The 24411-nt window shown below is 44.7% G+C and overlaps 1 protein-coding gene across 2 annotated transcripts; it reads right to left on the bottom strand.

The window, feature by feature from the left end:
- Positions 1-600: 600 nt before the first annotated feature.
- On the bottom strand, positions 601-20761 carry LOC119449328 (nurim homolog). Of its 2 annotated transcripts, none has more exons than XM_037712493.2 (4): positions 20503-20761; positions 7711-7868; positions 7492-7656; positions 601-1289 (listed from the first exon to the last, which is right to left on the bottom strand). In XM_037712493.2, exons 1-4 carry the CDS (start codon positions 20672-20674, stop codon positions 1017-1019), a joined length of 768 nt encoding a protein of 255 aa, XP_037568421.1. In that variant the 5' UTR covers positions 20675-20761; the 3' UTR covers positions 601-1016. The 2 variants fall into 2 exon arrangements, with proteins under 2 accessions (XP_037568421.1, XP_049521131.1); XM_049665174.1 differs by having other exon boundaries at positions 20660-20691.
- Between the last annotated feature and the right edge of the window lie 3650 nt (positions 20762-24411).

The raw sequence follows: 24411 nt of genomic DNA, 5'->3' as shown, positions 1-24411 counted from the left end.
GAAGCAATAACAATTGATTGATTGATTGATTGAACTATGATGCCACATGTTGGATCGGGCTAGTTGGTAATCATGCTAACTAGCCCATACTATCATGGACTACTATTATGCTATTGGATATGCAAAGTGAAAGGTGCAACACGGTACAGCCAGCAGCTCGCACTTCAGTGAAACAAATGTGGTAAAATTATCGGTGTTCATTTGGTTAGTACACAAGAAGGCAGTATTCATGCTTTGTTGGTAGGGCTTTCTGCATACCTGTACATCCGCTGTGGTTTAGACAAATGTTTGGCCACCAACTCCTGTCCTACATGTGCCGACAAGCTAGCCATGTCAGTCATCCAAGCCATGCGTCAATCACATGATCGTACTACTGCAGAGCCATTGAGATGCATGTACTCGTACAAAGACCTTGTAACGGCCTATATAAAATGCACTAAACTCCTACAACATTTACATCTAGGCAGCTGTAATTATCGCGAAGACAGTGATACACACTTGGTAGTGCCAACAGAATATCTCGCAAAAGAAAACTGTCGGAAGCAGTTCATTGAGAAATGTATCACTTTTACTCTTTTTTTAAGAACAAAATTCCCCATATCATAAGAATTCGTCATGTGTGCAGCATGTTTACTGCAAGAGAGACAACTAAATCGGCACAGCCTCACCAGAATGATATATAGCTGCTGTGAAAAGGTGTGTTTTAGAATTAATAAATAAAGCTGGGGAAGCTTGGTTGATGTGGAATATACAAATGGCAGTGTGGAGCTAAGGATAACACTACATACATAATGCAGAGATTTGTGCACAAATCATGTCCTGTACAATGGCTAAAGTTGTAGGAGCTAGCAACAGTGGCTAATGTCCACGTGAAAGCAACAATAAAATTTGTGTTGCCACCTACAAGCATTCTGCTACCAACCTAAATGATGATCACTTGATGCAGGATAACTGTTCTTACAACAAAATGGCTTCAAGGTTTAAAGCCACAGTCGTAGTGAAGCCACAAAGCTGCTTCACTGTGACGCAGCTTTGGGAAACAGGTCCGCCAGCTTGGATCTCCAGAAGCAGTGGCAATATTCGTAATCTTTCACTTGAGCCTTGAACCAGCCAAAAGGGTAGAGTGTGAAAGTAAGTGCCAGAACAGCCCGGTCCAAGGTCATCAGAGGGTAAAACCAGAGAATGACACTCAGTGCCACAAAGCTAGGATGCCTCATGTGCTGCAGCAAGTGCTCCAATTGCCATGACTTTGAGCTGGTGTACCTGCTGCTTTCTGCACTGTACCAAACCTAGAAAGAAGAGAGACATCAGCTGGATGTAGTTGTACAAGAACAAAGGGGCTGGAGTATATCAAGTGCCAGAGTTTATGATGCAGAGCTAGTATCAATAACTGAGGTTCAAAAAGTGTTTTCACATTTTTACTTTGGGAACTTTATCCAGTTTGCGGTATGCAGTCTATCGCATATCCAGTGACCCATGCTATAGCTTGGGCCACGAAGCTGGTCTTGCAGCGTGGTAGACAACTTGGTTCACTGTGTAGTATATGTGATACTGGTATGAGCACACTCTTGGCCGAGGCCCTAGATTGGATGTACCACCAAGGTGACACAAGGGGTGCGTAGCGACACTGAAGTGAAAAACAGAATGAGACTAGATTAATAAAGTATTGTTGGAAAACTACTTCCATTGTTTTTGTGATAGTAGGTTGATTATTAGAAGGCAAAATGATGGTCAAAGTACTATAATTTTTGTCTTTCGCACCGAAACCCCCATGTATGCCAGTGCAGCGTCACAAATTACAAAGCATTTTTTTCATATTTTGGCTGTTGTGGTTCAGTAAACACTCACGACATGGCTTTTTCAGAATACAACTAGTTCACATTTACCCATAGGAAGCTTGAGCAGATCTATGACATCATGGTGTAGGAATCATCGCAGTCTTTTCATATTGGGGCTGTTGTGGCTCAGTAGAAGTTCCCAAATGTCCAGTCCTTGGCTCTTTTAGAATACAATGTCATTTTGGTGACATGGCTGCCATATTTATACATGTCATACAACGGCGTTCCGAACATGTTATACCTTGACAGATTTTATTACAAATTGTGGAATCTATGCAGCTGCTTTTAATAATGTGTGCCTTTGCAAAAGCATGCATTCAGCACATAATACACAACTTCTTTCAGATTAGTAGCTTTTGCTGTGTTTTAATTTTCAAGTTAAAGCCAGTCATATTCAACACGTACTATCGGCCCAAAAAGTTTACGGACCACAGGATCTGACATAAAACCGAATATCTCCACAGCCTCAAAATGCAGCCTGGCATTCTCATTTCCAGCCTCTACTGGTATATGCGAACAACATTGTGATGTAAGGTTTTATTAGCTACTTTTAAAGGCTGCTTGGATATTTAGCGTTTTCTGAGATCCCGTGGTCCATAAACTTTTTTGGTCGATAGTACATTTCCTAGAAATCCTGGATCACACCACCGGATCCAAGAAAAGCATACCAGTACCAGCGATCTTCATAATTGCACAATTACATCATCATCATCATCATCAGCCTACATTTCTGCCCACTGCAGGACGAAGGCCTCTCCCTGCGATCTCTGTCTTGTGCTAGTTGATTCCAACTTGCGCTTGCAAATTTCCTAACTTCATCACCCCACCTAGTTTTCTACCACCCTCATGACTCCTACACGATTACGTATACATTAGTTTTTGTTTTTTCAGTGCAGATTGCATATTTTCTTGGGTAAGCAAAATAAGCCTTCATACGTAAGTTCTACACATAGTCTAACTAACAGCTTGCCAAGACTTCCCCAAGATGAATACGGAGGGAGCATTAGCTTGGCTACAGGAACGCTTGTAGAGTTCTAGGGCTATTTGCTCAGCTTGTACAAGTCGGATTGTAGACAACATCTTGGCTTGAACAAGCTCAAATGTAGACGTCTTCTAGATGGGTTTATGCTACCTAGCACTGTGTCATTTTTGAGATCAACAGAAGGCACAGTAAACCCTCTATTGTTAACTCAAACTCTGATATCTCGAAAAATTAGTTAAGTCGAAATTTATTTCCGCCCATGGTGTCAATCCATGTGTGTTTTCACTGGGCTCCAGCTATCTTGAAATCTCAACTTGGAAAATACTAGGGAAAAGGCAACAGGGCAGTAGTGTCGCTAGCACTCACTTTTCACCTGGAGGCAGCTTGCTAGCTGGGCAGCTCGCTAGCCGAGCAGGACGCCGCGTCAGACCACGCTTGCCATTTATCTTTCCCCCTATACGTGCACATTTGCTCAGCTGCTCACAGCCACTTTGTTGCGACCTGACGCAGCAGCAGTGCCTTGAAGTCTTTTTCTTTTCACATTTAGGACGCTGAGGGGCGCATCAATGTGGCCACAGCATATTAATCATGACCTTTGGTAAGATGACTGACACTTTTGAGCAGGCGCAATTAGCCCATGCGCTGAGCTCAAAAGAAGCCAGCATGCGATACCACACCAATTCAGTGAAATCGTGTGTTGATAAGGACGCTTGCTTCATGCTCGAGTGTGGTGAGGTGTAAATGCTGTGTCACTCATAGGTGTCTGCTAGAGGCATGACAAATGCACCACTCCACGGTTTGGTTTCAGTTTTTGAAGTGAAATATTCCAAACAGAGGCTCGGTATAGTGTGTGTGTGTGTGTGTGTGTGCATGCGTGCGTGTGTGCTCTCTGTACATTTAGTCACAGTGAAAATTTCAACTCGTTGGGTCTGCTGCATTTTACATTTTATTATCTTACAAACACCCACATTTATTTTTCTTCCTATGTCACTACAGTAATTGGCAGGAGCAGTGTTCAAGGATAAACATTCACGTCTTTGTTGAGTAAGAAAAAAAAAAAAAAGCACACGATCTTCTCATCAATATGATGTGTTGCAGGCAGAGCATCGAATAGTATTCAAAATGATAGTTCATAAATTTGCCTGAATTCGAACCGCATTTGAACTGAAAAATAGTATTGCTGTTACTATTTTGTTGCTTTGACTCGTGCATCTGTGTCGTCACTGCATCACTGCTTTTGATAGCATTGTTTATCAGCCTAGGTGCTTTTTAGGTACACTAGGCAGGAAATAGTTGACTTGGATCCTGAATCAAAAATATTTTCGAAGTTTTGGCACTGAGTGGTTTGCTCGGACACCGTAAAAGTAACTGAATAATTCTAAGTTTAAAATGTTTAGATGTGCTGAACATATAGGAAATGTCAGAAGTATACTTTGAATATAGAAAATGAATTTGCACATTTAGGGAGCACTTATCTGCTGCAACAAACTTTCTTGAAATGGGAGCTGAAAACCACACTGGTGGAATTAAATGATGCCACTACAGTGACTGGCATGACTTGCCAGATATAGCTTGTCATGGCACAGTGCATATACAGACTCCCAGCCACACAGCTCATGAATGGCTTTGTTTACAGATATTCTGCGACTGTCTGGCTGAAAAGAATTTTGAAACCAGGATATCTTACATTAAACTTGTTCCACCTAGCAGAACTCATTCAGCACATGTCTATTTCATTTATTTGAAGTGGGTACTTTCTTCTATGCATAGCTTCAATGCAGTTTTAAGATCCTCTTTCAGGAGTTTTACTTAGCACCTAAAGATCAAGCCTCAACATATCACAGAGGTAGTTGCAACAATAATTCAGCACATCATTTATGCATTTATTTCTTTTGTACTGTGAAATAAGGAGCAGTGGGGATGTGGCTATGAGAGAGAGAGACCTTGTTTCGGTGCTCGATCGGCTGTGCTACCTCTCGTTGCTTTATCATTCTAGTCACGAATGCTGACTTCCCCAACTGCTTCATGACATTTGGTGGAAGGTGTTGCAAACCTGGATCTCCGAACAATCCCTGTCGTACCCTTTTCTGACCGTCGCTCGTAGGGTAAGCCTTGTGCAAACCCATCTCCACAGGTGATACAAGAACACGTTGCTAACGCCGTACCACTTGCTCATCAACGGCCTCCTACGCCTGTTCCACTTACGTACGCTGCTGTTGTCGTGAATCCAAGGCCTCCATCTGCAGCTGTTCAATCCAGACCTACCAGCGCCTTTCCCTCACCTCCGCAAGTAGCTGCAACATATGCACCTACAAGCAGCTACTGGCCGCCACAGCAGCCCGTGCGCCCACCTCGCCAATATCTCCATCAGTCTCAGCCCGCTGTTCTCAATCCACTGTGCACCCATGACAACTGCCCTATCTGTTATTCGTGCGGCCTGCCTGGGCATGTAGCACGGTTTAGCACCGGCGCAGATGGTATCCTTTGGATTCTCCGAGGGCACCAAGCAACGGTTTCGACTCTCCGTTCCGTTCCGCTACTGCCGCTCAGCCTCACCTCCTGCTTCCCAAACCTTCAATACCCGTCGGTCTCCGTCACCCCGTCGGCATTCTCTGTCGCCGCTTGTCCGTCGCCCTGAAGCTATCCGAGAGGAAAACTAAGGAACGCAGTTCCGGAGGCAAGAACTGCGATATCAACTAACTCCTCAAGACCTAATTTATTTCCTGCGAACGTCCTTGAAGTTTATGCAGAAGACATTGCCGTTCATGCGCTTGTAGACACGGGAGCATCAATATCAGTGATTTCGAACTAGCTTCGTCTTCAACTAAGAAAAGTTGAGACGCCCTATTCTGCCATTTCATTACGCACAGCAAGTGCTGCGCCGATTGAACCCTTAGGGAAGTGTACCATGCGTGTTGTTATAAGCGGCACTTTATACTGTGTTGAGTTCACTATTCTGCCCTGCTGCTCCCATGACATGATTTTAGGAATGGACTTTCTGTCATCTCATCATGCCGTTATAGATTGTGCCCGTGCTGAACCCGCTCTGTCACCATTCGGCACCAACGTTTTTGAAGATACTGATGACACTTCTGGTCGTGTGTTCATCATCGCCAACACCGAGATTCCTCCATACTCTGCCGCACTTGTACCCGTTTCCTGCGTTGGGTTTTCCGACTTCACAGTTCTTGGCACACCGTCTAAACTTGTTGCGCGCCGTCATCCCTTCTTGCTTTCTTTTGCCCTTCTTGCCATTTGACAAGGTTCCAGCGCACTTTATGTGTTGAACCTGTTTCCTTGCCCTGCTAGCCTGCTCCACAATGAGTGTCTTGGTTATGCTGATGCAATCGAGCCAAGCTTCCTTTATGATGTGCCTGACGACCCGGCTTCTCCTCAGGTTGACGCTATGGCCCTTCAAGTTTCTCCTCCGCCGCCGCCGTGTGACCCAACGTTTTCCCGATGTATTGATCCCAATCTCACTCCAAGTCAGCATGCCCAGATCGTCGATCTCCTTGACCGCTTTCGCACATCATTCGACCTACAACCATCTTGCTTAGGCCGTACTTCCACTGTTGTCCATCACATCGACACTGGCAACCATGCGCCTTTACGCCAGAGGCCGTATCGTGTATCCGCCACAGAGCGTGGCGTCATCGCTGAGCATGGAGACATGCTCCAACGCAGTGTCATACAACCTTCGCACGGTCCCTGGGCTTCTCCTGTAGTGCTTGTCAAAAACAAAGATGGCACAATTCGCTTTTGTGTGGACTCATGGCGCCTCAATAAGATCACCAGCAAGGACGTTTATCGACTACCCCGCATTGACGACACGCTAGACTGCCTCCAAGGCGCCGAATTCTCATCTTTAGACTTACGATCCGGATACAGGCAAGTGCCAGTGGCTGAGTCAGACCATCCAAAAACGGCCTTCATCGCACCTGACGGTTTATTTGAATTCACCGTGATGCCATTTGGCCTGCGTAACGTGCCTGCCACATTTGAAAAAATGATGGACAAAATCTTGCGCCGCCTCAAATGGCAGATATGCCTGTGTTATCTGGACGACATCGTTATCTTTTCACCGGACTTTCCTTCCCACTTACTTCAACTTGAACGCGTTCTCAAATGCGTCGCCGATGCTGGCCTTCAGCTTAACTTGAAGAAGTGTCGCTTCGCTGCCCGGCAGCTGGTCATCCTTGGCCATGTTGTGTCGAAAGAAGGTGTACTCCTTGATCTGGCGAAACTACAAGCTATTGACCAGTTTCCATGACCAAAGGCCTTGAAAGACCTGCGCAGCTTCATTGGGTTAGCGTCATACTTCCGCCATTTCATCCGCAATTTTGCCATCATAATAGCACCTTTAACGCAGCTTCTTGGCGGTGACCACAACCTTTCGACCTGGTCACTGGATTGCGATGCCGCATTCACGAAGCTGCGTCGTCTCTTGACATCTCCCCCAATCCTGCGCCATTTCGACCCAAGCGCTCCAACATAAATTCACACGTATGGCAGTAGTGTCGGCCTTGGTGTCGTTCTCGCTCAGAGTAAGGCTGGCTTCGATGAGTACGTCGTCGCCTTTGCCAGTCGTGCACTCACTAAACCTGAATCGAACTATTCTGTAACTGAAAAAGAGTGCGGGACACATGAATGAAGTATACAGTGCAGCTTTACCTGTTTGATTCCAGCCAGTTCACCAAGGTCTGTGATGACGCAGCCAATGTAGATGACAGCCCAGCAGACACCATGGGTGGCAGGAAGTGTCCACCAGAGCGGAGAACCTTCCTCGATGGCCCACAGAATGTGACTGTCCACTGGCAGCCACAGCAGAATCAGGAGCTGAAACTGTGTTGTTCTGTACACCCGGCTGTGGACCACCACCGACATTGTTACCTTTAGTGACAGGCAGCTGGCGAGCAAGTAAACACTTCTCGAGAGAACTCCACAGACGCTTTCCAACGCTCTGCACACTTTTGGCCAGCAAAGAACACTGTGCTGGAAGCAGAACTGCAGTGCAAGGCCAACGTCCCACAGCGTGCACATAAGGGGGCCTGCATCAGTTGGGAAGGGCCACAAATGCACTCACGAGTGAAGAAACTGTGCCATGGTAAATACAAGCAATGGTAACGAATCTATGCTAATTTGATAGTCTCTGACCTGTGGCCATTTTTGCAGAAAGGATGCTCACGCCACACAAGCCCAACTCATGATCAGCTCACCAGGCCAATCTGCGTGAATGCAGCATGCCTCTGCTGCTGGCTGCAAACTACAGACGTGAGCCTTCCAAGTGCATTGGGCAGGGTCAGCCTAACTGGCTAGCATTTTCATGACTGCAACATCTCAGATAGGCTTTTGTCATCATCATCAGCCAATTTATATCCACTGCAGGACCATGCAAGGCCTTTCTCAGCAATCAACAATTACCCCTGTCTTGAGCCAGCTGACCCCATTCTCAACTGTACGTCCCTTTCCTTGGTAAGTATTGATAAACTCTACTAGACCACTGGTTATCTGCCCTCTGCCAAGCTCCATTTCCCCCTGTTAATTTCAACTAGAACATCCGCTACCCTCGTTTGCTTTGTAACCCACACTGCTGTCTTCCCGTCTCCTAACATTACATATGACACTTTTTAATGTGTTAGCAATCTTGGAGTACTTGACACACTTTCCGGGGGCTATCTATCTTTGTATATATCTATCTATGTTTGTATCTACATTTTCCTGCCTACCTAGGTCACTGGGTAGTCAGTGGTGGAATGGGTAGTGCATCAGGCTGCTCTGCTGAGGTAAAAGGGTTCAAATCCAATCATCGGACCGACTTGGGTCACTGAGCATGTGGCAGTGTGTAAATACGTGCCACTCTTCAGCGCACCTCTTTCAAGCCGACATGGGTCACTGTACAAACGGCACTGGAATACTTGAAATACTGGGTACGTGCCAGTATGTATGTGCCGCTCTTCAATGAACGTCACGCCAACTTGGGTAACCAGGCATGTGCCACTGGGAACGAGCTACTCTACAATGATGAAAAAGATCTTTAATTTTCTCCCATGCTGAGCAGACCCACGTCACAAGGGATCCTCATGGACAGCAGCCCAAAGCATTAGCAGGCTGTGCCACAAATACACTGGGTGTGTGCCGCTTTTCAATGTACACCTTTCGCTTTAGCGAGCTGCCCCATGAATGCACTCGGTACGTTCCGCTCTTCAATGAACCTCTCGCCAACTTGGGTTACCGAGTGTGTGGCAAGCGAGGGGTGTAGGATGGAGCCCTTAGTTGAGGGCCCTCATGCCACCCCGCTGGATCAGCTGTCACTGCTCTTGCGGGTCAGCGCAATCTCCCAGGAGGAAGGAACAGCGTTTGCAGGTGCGCCATGCTTCTCTGAGGCCACGTGCAGACTGCCTCTAAATGGCGCACCGTGTCCAGAGAGCATGGTTGCCACAGTGCTCACACTGCACCGGCGTGCCATGCATTTCAGAGGCCGGCTTCGTGATGGTGACGCTAGATGGCACCGAGTGTTATTAGGTAAGCGCGAAAGATGAGTCCGGCTGCAGTGCAGGCCTCATTTCGATGGTGGCAATACGTTGTGTCGCTATATTTATTGAAATCCTAACGCATTACTGTTGACAGTCATCATGAGATGGGCTCTGCTGCACTTTTGTTCCATCGCTCATTGCACAGTCCTTAACTTCATCTCAAGCTTCCTTATTAACCTTCAAACTTGTGCCCCATATGTTAGTACTGGCAGAATGCAATGATTATACACTTTTCCTTTCAAGGATAGCGGTAAGCTGCTGGTCGTGCCTTGGTAACGCATTCTGTATGCACTGAAACTTATTTTTGTTCTTCTGGAACATTCCTTTGTCTGTGTGTAACTGACCTAAATAAACATACTCTTGCACAGATACTAAAGGCTGACTGCCCCAATGATAAATTTTCTTTCTCTTGCCAGGCTATTGAAGATTACCTTTGTCACCTTTGTTATCACATTTGTTACCTTTGTCACCCTTACAATTTTCTGGCTAAAGTGCTCAATCAATTGTTGCAAGTCATCTCCAGTGTTGCTGAACAAGACAATGTCATCTGCAAACTGCAGGTTGGTGAGATATTCGTTATTCACCCCTCACCCCTAATCTTTCCCAGTTTAATAGTGTGACTACTTCTACTAGGCATGCAGAAATAGCACTGGACAGATTGTGTCTTCTTGCCTGACCGTTTTCTTGAATGGTATTTTTCTGCTTTTTTGTGTGGCTCTCATGTAAGCTAGTTCATGTAAATGCTCTATATTCATAAGCATGAATGCTTAATAGTTTCCTTATAGGGTCACTGAAACAATATTTGCCATTTTATAGATATAGAGTATTTCTCAGGCAATGCACTCCTACGAAATTTTATGACAGTGCATTACAGCAAACAAGTGCTTGAATACTGTCTTCACAGCATTGACATTTCTCCTCATGTTGCATAAAGCTCTTTGGCACATCACTGTCTCGTGGCCTCATTTTTTTCGTACTTGCAGTTTGACCCGAGTGCCTTATCAGGACTTTTTTTTTTTTTTTGGGGGGGGGGGGGGGTTGCCACCTGGGCGGTTTTTCACTGGCATAACCGATTTTTCCATGATGTCAGCTGCCGATTTGACTCCCACAATGGCATGCCATTTGCCAGTTCGCCTTAAATAGGCTAATTATAAGCTTCATCCCGAGTTACAACAATGACGTTCTATGGATATCCTATAGACATCTACTGTCAGGACATGGGTATCCTAGGCATGTGTTGAATATGTGCCTCACACAATCGTTTAGCTGCACTTTCCATGTCCTGCGAACATCCTTTGCATGTCCATGAGTGACATCAGGGGCACATGCAGCATACATTATGTGCAAGGGCCTTTAGCTCAGTGCTTGCTATAATGTCCTTTACATTCGCAGCACACGTGTGACAGAAGGCAGAGCCCCCCTGCATCAAGAACATATACATCTTCAGCGTGAACAAGGCATGGAAGCCGAAATGACACCACCATTTTGGTTAACTGTCTTTCTAATACAAATCTACTCCCCAACCAGACGAGATGTCGTCCAATCATTCATTTCATATACATCATGTGCACCTGAGCGAAAGTGCAGTATACTCCTCATTCTTCTAGGCCTCCCACCACGTCAAAGTGGCTCATTGAACTAACTGAAGTTTCCAAAGTAAATTGTGTCAGAACATTGACATTGTAATTCGAACTTGCAAAAAAATAATTCTGTTAGAGGAAACTCGGAGCTTTTTTTGGCATACACATATTCATGTTTACGCCAAAAAAGGTCCATTATGCGATATCCTTGGGATGTCTGTGGAAGGATATTCAAAACTAGACATCAACGGCTGTGCAATTTGTTTCCAAAACGGTGCACAATCTTTGGGACACAATTCGGATGTCCTGTGGATGAAGTGTTTTCACTGGGTTGCTAGTGTGCTGTTGAGCAAATTCATTCTTAACTCCTTAATCTTTCTTTGATTCCTTAAAGCTTCATGCTTCTTGTTGTAATCTAGACTTCATACTGCTGTGGTGTTCATAGGCTACAAATATGCCTTATGAATAAATAATTTACAGCAATGCAAGCATGGATATTTTTTAAATGTACCAAATTTTAGATAAACTTTTTTTCATAAATTTCAATCCTGCAAAGTTTTTGTACTTGGTGTATCATCTCCACCTTCATTTGTTTTCACTCTGTATTTTTTCCCTACAATACTTATCACAAAAATATGCACCCCCTCCCCCATTTAGTTCTGGAAAAATAGAAACCTTTTTCTATGAATTTCTTTTCTCATTGCTGTGTTCTCAGAATGAAGTTTATGCACTGCACTTCTACAGCATGAAGAGATAACTACCAGCATTCTGTAACTTTTTGTTTATTATTTTTTACTCTAGCAGAGTGTGGTGATATAGTGCGAAGATGAGGCTGACAAAAGTCTCACTGCCGGTAACTCTCACCTCGTGACTCAGACGGCCTGCCTTGCAGTCAATCGGCAAGCGCTCCAGAATTGCATTGAAGGAGCCTACAATAAGTGCAATCACTGAACATGTATACTCGTGCACATGTTTTACAGCATTTGCCTTCTTTTCTTTCTTTGCTACATGTGTGTTTTTCTTTCTCGACTGACTGCTGTTGAATGTTTTATTGTACATTTTGTGACCACCAATGCCAGGCACTGCCCCTCAAGCCCTTTGTGGCTTTGGCAGGCCCAAAAATGTATTTGTATGGTAACCAATGTAGATATACATACTTGAGCACAGGACCGGCAAGCCATAGCATGGAAGGTAGTAGCGTATTTTCCGGTCTATAACTCACACCTTTGTATAAGTCGCCTCAAAACGAATATCTCACCTCAAAACGGCAGTTTTTCTGGAAAAAAACGTATATAAGTCGCACCGGTGTATAAGATGCACCTGTTCATTCGGTAAGCGATTTAAAACAATTACAGTGAAATTTCACTTCGTGAACGCGAGTCTGCACGGATCTTGAAAGCGGTCTGCAGATGTGCCTACTTCGGGGTCGGTTGACTTGCGGTCGGCCTGCCGCCACTTTCGCTGCTGCTCCGTCCTTCTCGCACGGCGCTCAGCAACTCAATCACGAGAAGAACCCGGTACCTCCATAGCGTGCACAGAACCCATAGCAATTAAGTGGCAGAGGAGGTCAACCCAGTGCACTTCGCAAGGCCATAGCATACAATCCGATTTTGATGGCAGTTTTTCCGAAAGACAAACGTATATAAGTCGTTCTATCAGACGCACCGACAAAAAATTCAGAAAAAGAATGACTTATACACTGGAAAATATGCTATATACCTTTTGCCAGATGCTGCTGCATCTTATTTCTTTGCAAAAGGTAATCCCTTCCCACACTATTGTTAACCTCGCTGGACTTTTTTCTCACTCCTCCCCCCCTGTCTCCCTGCAGATTTTCAGAACCCATTCCACACATGCACTCATACAGAGAACAGCTGCAGCACACAGTCCACGTGCTCAAGCAGCTTTGCTGCATTGGTTTGTTCCTAATTACAATGTTTATTTCATATAAATACAGAATAACATCCCAGACTGGCAGTAGGACCTCTTGTGAAGACATGCAACAGGTGGTATGCAAGTTGGAAAAGAAAATAAGACTAAATAAAAAACACTCGTATATACATGATAAACTCTATAAAGAAAGTTATGCAATAGCTATGACAGATGAATCATGTGGGTTACCACTTTTTATAATCATCAAACAACAAAAAAGCTGTTTTACAGAAAGTCACTAAAGCAATATACCATGTGCTTTATTTTCTCATTAGCAGAATTTTAAAAAATCGCCTGTGGCATATTACACAGATCTATTTATTGAGCTGGATTATTGAAAGACGCAGACATTACTTAGACTGAAAATCAGATGCATAATTGAATAATGAACAAAATTTCACTAATAAAATTTCTAACTAATTATGTTAGCACACATTACGTTGGTGCACGTATAACAATACAGGAATTGAAGCCAGTGATTTCACAGGGCACATCTACTTGGAACAAATTTTGAAACTAGCACCAGTTTTAAGAAAAGCACAGTCAAACTTGCGCTAGAATGCACTGCTGTTCACCTCACTTTAACAAATGCCTTTTTATGCATTGAAGCTCAAAAATTATTGCAACTCCAATGCATTTCGTCGTAAACTTTGGGACCGCATATCTTGCTGCTATCCTCAGAAGGCATTCCAAATGGTTAATTATGACTTCACAACTAATCGGCTACAATTAATACATTGCAATACGTGCCATAAATTAGTTTGAAAGTTAATTAGTTGGATGTTGTTTATTAGTCAAATTTTCATCTTGATTTCTTGAGTAAAACATATCCGGCTCTAAGAGTGATCTAGCTCAATACGTAGAATTGTGCTATATATGCCATGGGTGATCTTGAAAATTGTGTTTTCACAATTTTCATTTAAGAAAACACCCCGTATAATTGCAGTGCATAGATTTGAAAGACAAGTTTTTAAGTGTTGTAAGTAATGTGTTCCAAAGTTTAACACTTGCAAAACAAACTCTTTGATTACCACAATTCAAATACATCTTTGGTACAAGAAAATTGTATCAAACGAAAACTGGGTATTTGTTGAGTTACTAAGTTGTCTGTGGTTTATGACATAAAGAAGATTTGGCTTTCATACTAGCTGATACATCAGAATGCCAGGACCATATTCAGTGAGCTAAGTATAGTGCCAGGGGGACTGAGCTAGAGTAACAGTACTGTGCATGAACTGAAATAAATCAGACAACATGCTACAGTCCAGGTTTCTATGCAGTAGCAGAATGGACTGTCATTAAATGCACAATACAGGGTAATTGTTGTTGACATGTGAATGTAAGTACATGCTTTAAAGAGCGCTCTAATCCACTTTTTTTCATCAATAATGGCACGCTCTCATGGTCAGCAATATGTTCGCTAGTAAAGTGGTGGAAAGCAAATGAACGTACATGCTCCGAGTGCACAGCTGCACACTGGCATTGGCTTGAGTGAATTCCTTTTTGATCCACAACAGCTGCACATGTTTGTTTGGGCTAATTTAGCTATTTCAGCTGCACATCTAAACTGTGAATGAGAACAGCCTTTTCTGTTCTCTAAATTTGGCAGGATGGGCAAAGTCAACAAATTCCATTTAGAACAGGTACGGCAGTACCTGCGCACAGCAGTACCAACCATCAGGCAAGGGCATCACTGGCAGTGGCATAGCCAGAAATTTTGTTCGGGGGTGAGTGATGGGCTGCCACCAAAGAAGAAAAATAACAAATTTGAAGTCTGACCATGTTACAACATGTCCTTGCGCCGCAACAATGTTTTTTGGTATGGTAGAAAGGAATGCAAAGAAAGCAACACACTTTGGATGCAGCGACTGAAGGACCAGCCAAACAAAAAGAAAGCATGGCCCACAGCGCATCATGCGCATATAAGTCAAACCTCGTTAATTCGGATCTCAAGGGAGTAAAAAAAATGTCCGAATTATCCGAATGCCGAATTATCGAATGGACAACAAAATATGCATATGAACAAGGCTTTTATTCCATACCTTCACTTCGTAAAGAAGTCCGTGATGGTTGTTTGTTTTTTCGTCGAAAGCTGGGCGGCAAGGTCGACTTTTCGCACATGCGCCAACCCGTCCAGTGCAAGCGTGCCGCGACGTGCGCCGAGGCGCGCGCCGCGTCTCTTTCGGCTCACGTCGCGGCGTGCCAAGACGCGCGCGCCGTGAAAGCAGCCGCGAAACGGGTTTTTCTAGCCGCAGAAGGGATCGCTCCAGGACCGATTTCTTGCGGTTTGCCGCGTGCCGCGCATGAAGGAGACCAATGAGAGCAGTCCGCTTCCCTGACGTGCGCGCGGGAAACTGGTGTCATGCGGACCCGCCCGACCGCTCGTTTCTAGTCCGACGTTATCGGCGCGCAGGTCAGCATCGTTCGCGGCCAGCCACGCTGCGCCAGCCGAAACGCCATCTCTTCCGACGCGCGCGCGTCGGCTGTTATCTTCGGAGCATGCGCAATATGATCACAAGCCCGCGCGCCGCTTTGAAGGGCTGTCTGCGACCATCGGCGAAGTGGAGTGGGCGCCTTTATTTCTTCGCGCTAAATGCATTGTGGGTTGGCGCATTCTGCGCGACCAACGCGCGAATGGGTCAGGAGCCGTGCCCATCGGGCCGCGTCGGAAGCCGCCGGTTACGTTGAGAGGTTCGTTTCCGCCAACGTGACGTAGCGTGCACGCTCGCGTTACGTCGGACTATAAACGGCCCTGAACAAACGCTACAGCGCGGCCGGCGTGGCCCAGACACCGCCAGATATTCAACGCGCCCTAAACGATTCGCTCCCTACGCACGTAGGAGCTGCGCTTGGCAAGGTCACTGCGCCCGGTCCCGGAGATAAGAGAGCCACGCTCAGCGGAGACCAGTGCCTCAAAAGTCCCTAAGCGATTATGTCCCTAGGCACCTAAGAGCTCCACGATTGCCATGACAACGCGGTTAGTTCGAGAAGGGGGGCAACGTTGAGGGGGGGAAGAGTCTAGTCTGTCACGTGATTGCCGCAGCGGCGCGCCGCCGGTTGGTGTGGCCGCCCTGCCGCAGCTGCGTTTTGGCCGCCGGCGGCGCGCCGCGCGCGTTTTGCGGCTAGTGTGTACGTGCCAGTACTGATTTCTGCGCTCCAAAACTCCAAAAACTCACTTCAGCGCCGGTATTGGCCTGTCTCCAGTCCGAATTAAGCGGTGCACGCGTAATTTCGTGCCGATTTAACGAGAGTTCGCTGCCATAGACATATGTACATTTTTGAAGGGAGGGAATTAGCAGGCCGAATTATCCGAATTTCCGAATTAACGGGGGCCGAATTAACGAGCTTTCACTGTACTGCCCGGCATCGTACACGGGCGAGAGGTGCTGTATATATCTCACCAACCTCAACCGTGCCCTGAAGGAGTGGAGAATGGGAAACCACATCTAAGTAAGGAGGCAAGCGAGGAGAGAGAGAGTTGGAGGGGGCCGCATAAGCCCTCCCCATGGGTAACTCATGGTGTCTAACATATCTATAACAAAAGTACTGAAGGCACACAACAACATGCTCTTGAGCGTGGCGTGTACATGCCATCTATGCGGAAAGGCGTGTGGCATTGTGACAACGTAGTATTGAGATGAAGGCATGGTGACCGACGCTCACTGACATTGTGTGGCTGGGCAAGTACACAATACTTCCATTGCGGAGGAAGCAAGCAGCCACATGGAGAGTGGTTTAGTTGTAAACATCAATAGATTTTTCTTTGCAAGCACTGTTTCCCAATTGTCGAGCTTTCTCGCTAATATGTTTGATATCGCAACTGCATAGTTTTATGATTCGAATTTATGAAATAGAATGTTTTTCCTTTATATTGTTACGTGACAGACAAATAAGAAGAGAGCGGCGTCTGGACGCAACGAGATGGAGACCAACATGATGTCAATTTCATTAGAGCATTAATTTTTCTGGACAGAAGTTTTTTGTTTTTTTTTAATCACGCAGCTACAATGAATTGCTGTTGAATATGTAAGATGATTCTTAATCTTTTACACATTCTTTTAAGTACCATCTTCTTGGTGGTAGTCATTAGAAGGTTGCCCATGGGCCATATTTGACAGTGCGTTTTCTACTTCAATTGTATTATCATTCATTGTTTGAGCCAGTGCTCGTGACGTTTGAGAGCGTTCATTGCCTTCTGTTCAGTGCAAGTGATGACGCTTAGGTAATGCATCTGGATACAGCTTGTGCAAGCCTAGACAAAGCACAATACCAAAGCTTGTCATACAGCAAGGGATATGCACTTCACAGGAATGAAAATGTGTGCCACCACTAACGGTTGCGCTTCTGTAATCCCAACTCCTTCCAGCTTATGGCATGGCATGTCGCAGCGCCCATATACATACATTGTGTCAACGCCACCACGGTTTTGACAATCCGCACTCATAGTAACCAACGGCACTAGAACCAATGTGGCTAGCCGCAAGGTAATATGCCTTGTTTGTTTTTCACCAAAGCAGACGAATCAGTAGGAGCACGTCCTTGTCAAAAAGGCAGATTCGGTATATAGCATTTTTCTGTAAGTCGATATAGCAGTTTCTAATTTCAACACCTTCAAACTTAAGTGAATACTAGAAAAAGTACCATGCAAATGAACAAATAAACAATAAACATATAGCATTAAGAATACGTATCCCTGCTGATTTCTGATTGACAAAACTCACCCATTTTTCATAGAATGTGCGAAAAGAAAAAAGAACACATGGTGAGGCGTTGCTGTTAAGTCCACTTATAGATTCATGTCTGTAAAATAATTTTTCACCAAATTAATGCATTAGTGTACAACGGTCGAAACATTTTTGTGACCCCTTGAACACCATGTTATAAGTTTGCATTGGTTGCATTCTGGTGCATTTAAAGAGAGAGGTGACACACTGGGCAGTCATTTCCATTGTCAGGCCACCTTTAATTCTGAAGCGAAGAAAACCCGCTACTGGAGATTAAACTTGTGCCCCGGCAACAATGTAAGAGTGAGCTTTTTCATTGGCAGTTCGTGCCGGGTTTTATGCGTGACACAGACTTTTAGAGCGGTAGCATGTGTGCATGGGTTTTGGAAGCCACAAGAGGCAAGAGAGAAAGAAGAGAGAAGGCACCAGAAAAGTGTCTGGTTGGCTACCCTACACTGGGGAAAGGGAAATACAAGGAAGAGAGAGCCTACCAGTCTGGGCCTCCTGGTAGGCTCGTGACTACCAGAATTTATTTTGTAGACACAAATTTATAAATAGACATTAAAGCAGCACCTACTTCTGTGTTTTCTTCCGCCCATTCTACGAAGAATGGGTGAGAGATGTCAATTTGACATCAGCGGGGATACATTCACCACATTTCTCTCCATCACTTGGTCAAAAACATGCTGGGCCAAGAGATAGAGAGAGAGGAATGCGGTGAATGTGTGCACTTACATGGAACACAACAGGCAGAATACTGCGGCGAGCAAGGACGACACTGTGTGCATAACAAACACAATGTTCTTCGGGTATATGTATATTGCCTGTTATCAGTTGGCTCTACTTTTAATGCGATAGCAGAGTCCTTTGATAATGTTTTTTTCTGGTCTCGAAACTCCTATGGAAAAGCTTAGTGTGTCGCCCAAAGCCGCTGCGACATGGCACAGCATCGTTGACTTAGTCGCCTGCCAGGGCAGGCGACTAAGTCACCATACAATGAATGGCGTAAACTTTCCTGTAGCGGTGTTGGAGGACAGAGCGCAAAAAACAGTGCATTCAAACAAACATCAATAAGTGCTTCAGTTATTTACATGAGAAACTGCTACTACATGAGGTTTCTGTCCAATTACTTATAACATTGACCAAACATGTGCGCGCAGTGACTTGCTTTTTAACAGACACAGTTTCTGAGGGCAGCAAACGTTTCCCTAACACACTCCTGATACAATAGTTGCTCAATAAATTAATTTTAAAATGTTATCCAGATCCAACGCACATCTTCCAGTCTATGTGAAACGAATGCTCCAATCATGAAGCAGTTACTAAAATGCTACATAATATTCTGCACAGTGTTTTTCCATGTAGCGATTGAGCTCGCCATGACAAGGATATTCCCGCCACAAGAGCCACGCAACAGCACATTTCAGTCTCGCACTCGCTATCTCCAGGATAGAGTCGGTTTACTCAGCGAGAAACCAACTGAGCAGACATGCCAAACCATGGGAAAGAAGGCACAGAAAGTTTTGCTTTTATAAAGAAGTGCTCTTGAAGGGGCATATTTGTTGTTCCACTGCATAGAGAACAGAGCTGGCAACCAGCACATTCGTAATTGTGTAAAACAGTTATTGGGACTACATGTAAGCCAATATGTTATATGTCCATTATATGACATCTGTTCATATTTTTCTTCGCGCACTATGTACGGAAACATGAACACAGGAAAAACACAGACAGGGAGACAGCACAGAATTTGTTTCTCTGTGTTTTCCTGTTTAAACATATATGGCATTACGAAAAATATTTGACAGGTTTCACGACCAGATCGAAAAAAAATGTTAATCCAAGGACTTGGATTTCTTTAACTGGTTGGTGCAGGTGAACTGCGATCTAACACGACAGAGGGTAGCAGGAGTGAGGAGAAGAGTAAAGAGTGAAGTAGGAGGCGCAGAGGAGGGGAAGGCGCCTGATTGGTTGGCGCAGGCGCTCACATAACGTACATAGGAGGTGAGAAAGGCGACGCTCACGCCACACACTCATGACACACTCTCCATTTGAGAAATGCTGAAGGGTAACTGGAAAGCTATCACTTCCTTGATGGTTTATTCTAGCGGAATTTTACAATCCGCATTTAATAAGCGCCGATTCAGAGCATTGCAAGAATCATGTTATTTGCATATGCGCTTTGTTCTTCTCCATATTGCTGACAACGTATTTGTAATGCGGGTGTCACATGGAGCACTTTTGATCGCGATCAAGCCCGATCCGGATTGAATTCCTCGGTCGCGATTGGCTTCTTTGCTCAATCTGCGGAAGTGGCCGTGTGACAAAAGGATAACTATAGAAATGTTTTCCTGCAGCTGAAAAATGAAGACAGCAATGGACTAAATTGTCTTGGCTTTAATTTTATTTATTTGATCTACACTGGAAATACGATGGAAAGCGTAGTCATGCTTCCAAGACGCTTTTGTATAGATGCATGTCCTATTAAACGGCACTACGCGACGCGGTAATGCACTGTGGCACCTTTTTTATATATTTTTTTGTTTTTTGCATTCGTTGTAAAACATAGCGCCTTCGTTTCATACAATTAGCCATCGAGTTCTCTGTTTAATACATTGATGTTAGTCATAATGACGTAGTTTCATTTTATACGAATACATTTTTACTGAAGTTGCCATGCGACTCTCATGTTAACGACTGCGTTAACGTAATTTCCGTGAGGAAATCGTTAAGTGGCGTTGCTAAAGCTACGAATTATTGCAAAATTTCTCTGAACCCCATGGTGTTCATTGCACACGTTTTTGCGCTCCAGTTAGACGTTACGTTCACTCATAGCGCATGGATTATTTCGGGTGGCACGTGTTTTAAAATGAGCATTACAATCTGTAGCAAAATACAACATAAAATACTTACTGTGAGACATTTGGATCGCGGCAGTACGAGAACTGCTGTAACTCCAAGACAAGAAACTTGCAAATCGGGCAGCAGTGTAAATAACAAAAACAAAAACGAATATTGAGGCAGCGACGCTCATGACACGCCGTATAGCCATGACTCTCGTTCTGCTTACTTTTATTTTACGCATGCACGACAAATATCATCCGCGGCAACGGGCTCAGTTTCGTGCGGCGGCAATCAGCAGAGGCGTAGCAGAGGTACAGTGGCGCAGAGGATATTTTGAGTGAGCTTTGTTTTCCCATTGTTGTGAACTTGTGAGGTGCCTAACCGAAAGTACACCGAAAACAGTTTTGCTTCCTCTATGACGGAAAAGGAAGCCGGCTCAAGCTTGGACTAGACTTGGCTATTTTTTTTTTAAACTACACTTCGTGCAGGCTCGTGTAGGCAAGTGTAGTGCCTGGCTAGAGTGTACTAGTTTAGCTAGAGTGTACTAGAATATGGTCGAGTGGGACGAGCGGCTGGGGCGGCGCATGCTTTGCAGTGAGGCGCCCGACGTGGAAAAATACTATGGCGGCGCTGCGATCGAACTGGATTGGGCCGCATCAAGGTCGCGCCGTTGGAAACTGCTGGCGGTACTGCTCGGCAGGGTCAATCGCGCTACTTCGCGCGCTGGTATTTGCGTTCAGACCTCTCAAATGGTGTTCATAATCGAATATGACATGTATATATGTCTTAAGAACAAATGCCTTTCTTTCTCTTCATTTTATTTTTTAATGTCGCTCGGTGATTGCCCGTGCATTGCGGCCGCAGTGTCGGCTTTCATTCTACTATGTTATTGTACGGTTCCTAGCTTTGGAGAACAAATATTTTTCTCGTTCTTCAAGCAGCATGTATCTCTCGTGTGTATTGTTCCGCATATAGTTTTCCATCAGTAGGTCTTGCGGAACGCAAACGGAGAAACATATGTAACCTTCCTGCTTGCCGCTTCAAACAAGTAAAGCATATCTGCCCCATCCGGCACCTTGTACTCAGATTTCTTTCTTCTTTTGGGGTTTTTTACGTGCCAAAACCAGTTCTGATTATAAGGCATGCCGTAGTGCAGGGCTCCGGATTAATTTTGACCACCTGGGGTTCATTAACGTCCACTACAACGCAAGCACACGTGCTTCTTGCATTTCGCCTCCATTGAAATGCGGCCGCCGCGGCCGGGATTCGATTCCGCGAACTCGTCCTCAGCAGCGCAACGCCTTAGCTAACTGAGCCCCCGCGGCGGGTACTCAGATTTACGGCAAGCATTGTTATTGAAAAAAAAAAAAAAAAAACTGCAGCGCAACATTCTATTCAAGTTTCCGCCTTACTCGCGTAACAGAATGCGGAGTAATGGGTACGGGGTCATTTATCGCGGTCGGTGTCATTCTGGAAATTAATTTCAAGTGGATGCGTCTTGCAACCTCACCGGCTACAATTAGTAAATTGCAATATGTGTCGTAAAGTAATTAACTAAGAAGTTCATTAATCAATTTTGTTAATAAGTTGAATAGGTGTTTCGATTCTCGTGCTACTAATGTCCGCCTCTTCGAATAACCCAGCTCATCAATGAGAATTGTGCTAACTGCCACAGGAGATTTTTAAAAATCCCCTAAACCTAAATTTCGAACACCCGGTATAGTGGATATACGGCGTTGCGCTGCTCAACTGGAGCTCGCGGGTTCAATCCGTCGCGGAATTCGATGGGAACAAATGGAAAACACTCGTGTACTTCTATTTAGGTGCACGTTAAAAAGCCCCAGGTGGGGAAATCTAAACCAGGTGCCTCATACTCATATCGTGTTTTTGCCACGTAAAACCCACAAATTTGTTTGAACTAAACAAAAAAAGACAGGTGGCTGCGTTCTTCGTCTTTTTGCTAGGAGTGTAAACAAAATAAATTATTCTCGAGTCTGATTTCCGAGAAAAACATGTTACGCTTATCCTATATTTCATACATAAATGTAATGCCATTCCCAAATGTCTGTCCGCTCAACTAAGCAGCTTGTATATTATAAACGGCTGCTTTCAGTTATTCGACGCACTATCATAACCACAATAATGAAGCAATTAGAGAAACGGCATACCTCACATGCACGTACAGATATGTGCAGATCTGCTGCGTTCGTTCAAGAAGATAAGTGTGGTACCACATGGGGCACCCAGTTTTAATGGGTTGCAAAGATGGTGAGACTGTCAAAAAAAAAAAAGTTTTCCTTGCCTGAATCAAGTTAGCAGATTTACAGGCTGCCCCAAAAGGGGGCGTTTATATTGAATGACAGCTTATTACACTCATTAGCATGGCTTATTAGCAGCTTATTAGCCGGACTTATTAACACCCCTGCGTTAATTTTCTCAGGAACTGCGCCTCTGCGCAACAGCCACAACTCTCCGGCAGCACAATCATTCGGAATAACAGTCCGCACTTGCATCGGTCTCTCACCTTTGAGACTGCAATAGTGCGGTTATGCGTTACATTCGTACGGAAACGACTGTTCGGCGTCGTACAGCATATCAATAACACTTTCATATATATATATATATATATAGATATATATACATATATATATATATATATATATATATATATATATATATATATATAGTTTTAATTGCCTGCTATGAATAATATTTCTGCGAATGAGAGTTTTATGTGCAGTATTCACTAATACGTGTGTTTCGTATGCAAACGTGCACGGTCGGGAGTTCTCACTGTACCATTTGTACCATTCTCAATGTACCCTTTGATTTAATTACGTAGAAATACATCGGTCATTCTTCGCGCCACGCAGCTAATAAACCTGGTTTATTTCACTTTAATATTGTTTTCTTCGATCATTGTTCCTGATCAATATCCACCGACAAGAAGCGCGCTTAAAATGACACGCTATCAATAATAAAATTTTCGTACGTAGCTTCATGTTGCAGAGATGCCAGTTGCTTTTAGAAGACAGTGTTAAAAACAATGGTTCACTTGACTGAAACTACCTTTGGTACCCGCCGTCAAGAGTCATGAGCGCACCAAAGCACCTAAAACATAAAAACAAATGTACTACACAGACGTTCTGCGAGAAAAACTGGGCGCCGCCAGCGTCCGCGTAGCGAACGCGCGCTCGCTAGCAGACGACGCGCTTGACAACGACAGCAAAACTGAAGACGACGCATTGTATAATCCATCCCTCAAATATATATGTTTGGCAAGATGGTGTAAACATAAATTTGCAGTTGAAATAAAGCACTATTTTAAGAGCGTACTATGCGCAATCGGCCTCGGCGCCCGCAGCGAAAGTGCGTTGAATATGCCGCGGAGCGCGTCTCCGCCCCAATCCAGTTCGCTCGCAGCGCCCTCGCAAAATTTTTCCACACGCGGCGCCTCAGCGGGAGAGCGCCGTTCGGCCCACTCGACCATTATCTAGTACACTCTAGTTTAGCCTATTCTAGTACACTCTAGTTTAGCCTGGCTATTATGGAGGAAGGTTTCCTTCCTCCATGCTGGCTATAGTGAACTAGAGCATAGCCTCCTATATAATCTATGCCTGCCGGATGAGCCCGAAAAGGCCGTCGTCTATGGCGGCGCCACCTACGTAGGGTAGGAATCAGCATATTGAAGGGAGCGGCAAACCTCGTGATGGGGATGTCGCAACTGCCGCATGATAGCAGTAGCAGACGACGAAAGTTGTTCACACTCTTGTCATAACAAAGGTTTAAATCGGCGGTTGCGGTGGTAGCAGACGATTTCTTTTTTGGAAGCCGCAGAATTCGAAACGTCGCTGTGAATGTTTCGCTGCTTTCCCTAAGTTTTTTACTTGCAGCGATACCGTCGAAAATGCGAAGTTTACTTTCAAAAACTTTCAAAAAGCGCACCTTAGACCCCTACGTAAGTGGCGCCCCCATCCC

The sequence above is a fragment of the Dermacentor silvarum genome, chromosome 4 (assembly GCF_013339745.2).
Source record: "Dermacentor silvarum isolate Dsil-2018 chromosome 4, BIME_Dsil_1.4, whole genome shotgun sequence".
In the NCBI taxonomy this organism is placed as follows: Eukaryota; Metazoa; Arthropoda; class Arachnida; order Ixodida; family Ixodidae; genus Dermacentor; species Dermacentor silvarum.
Note: the sequence above shows the minus strand (reverse complement) of the source record. Positions and strands in the feature narration are given on the sequence as shown.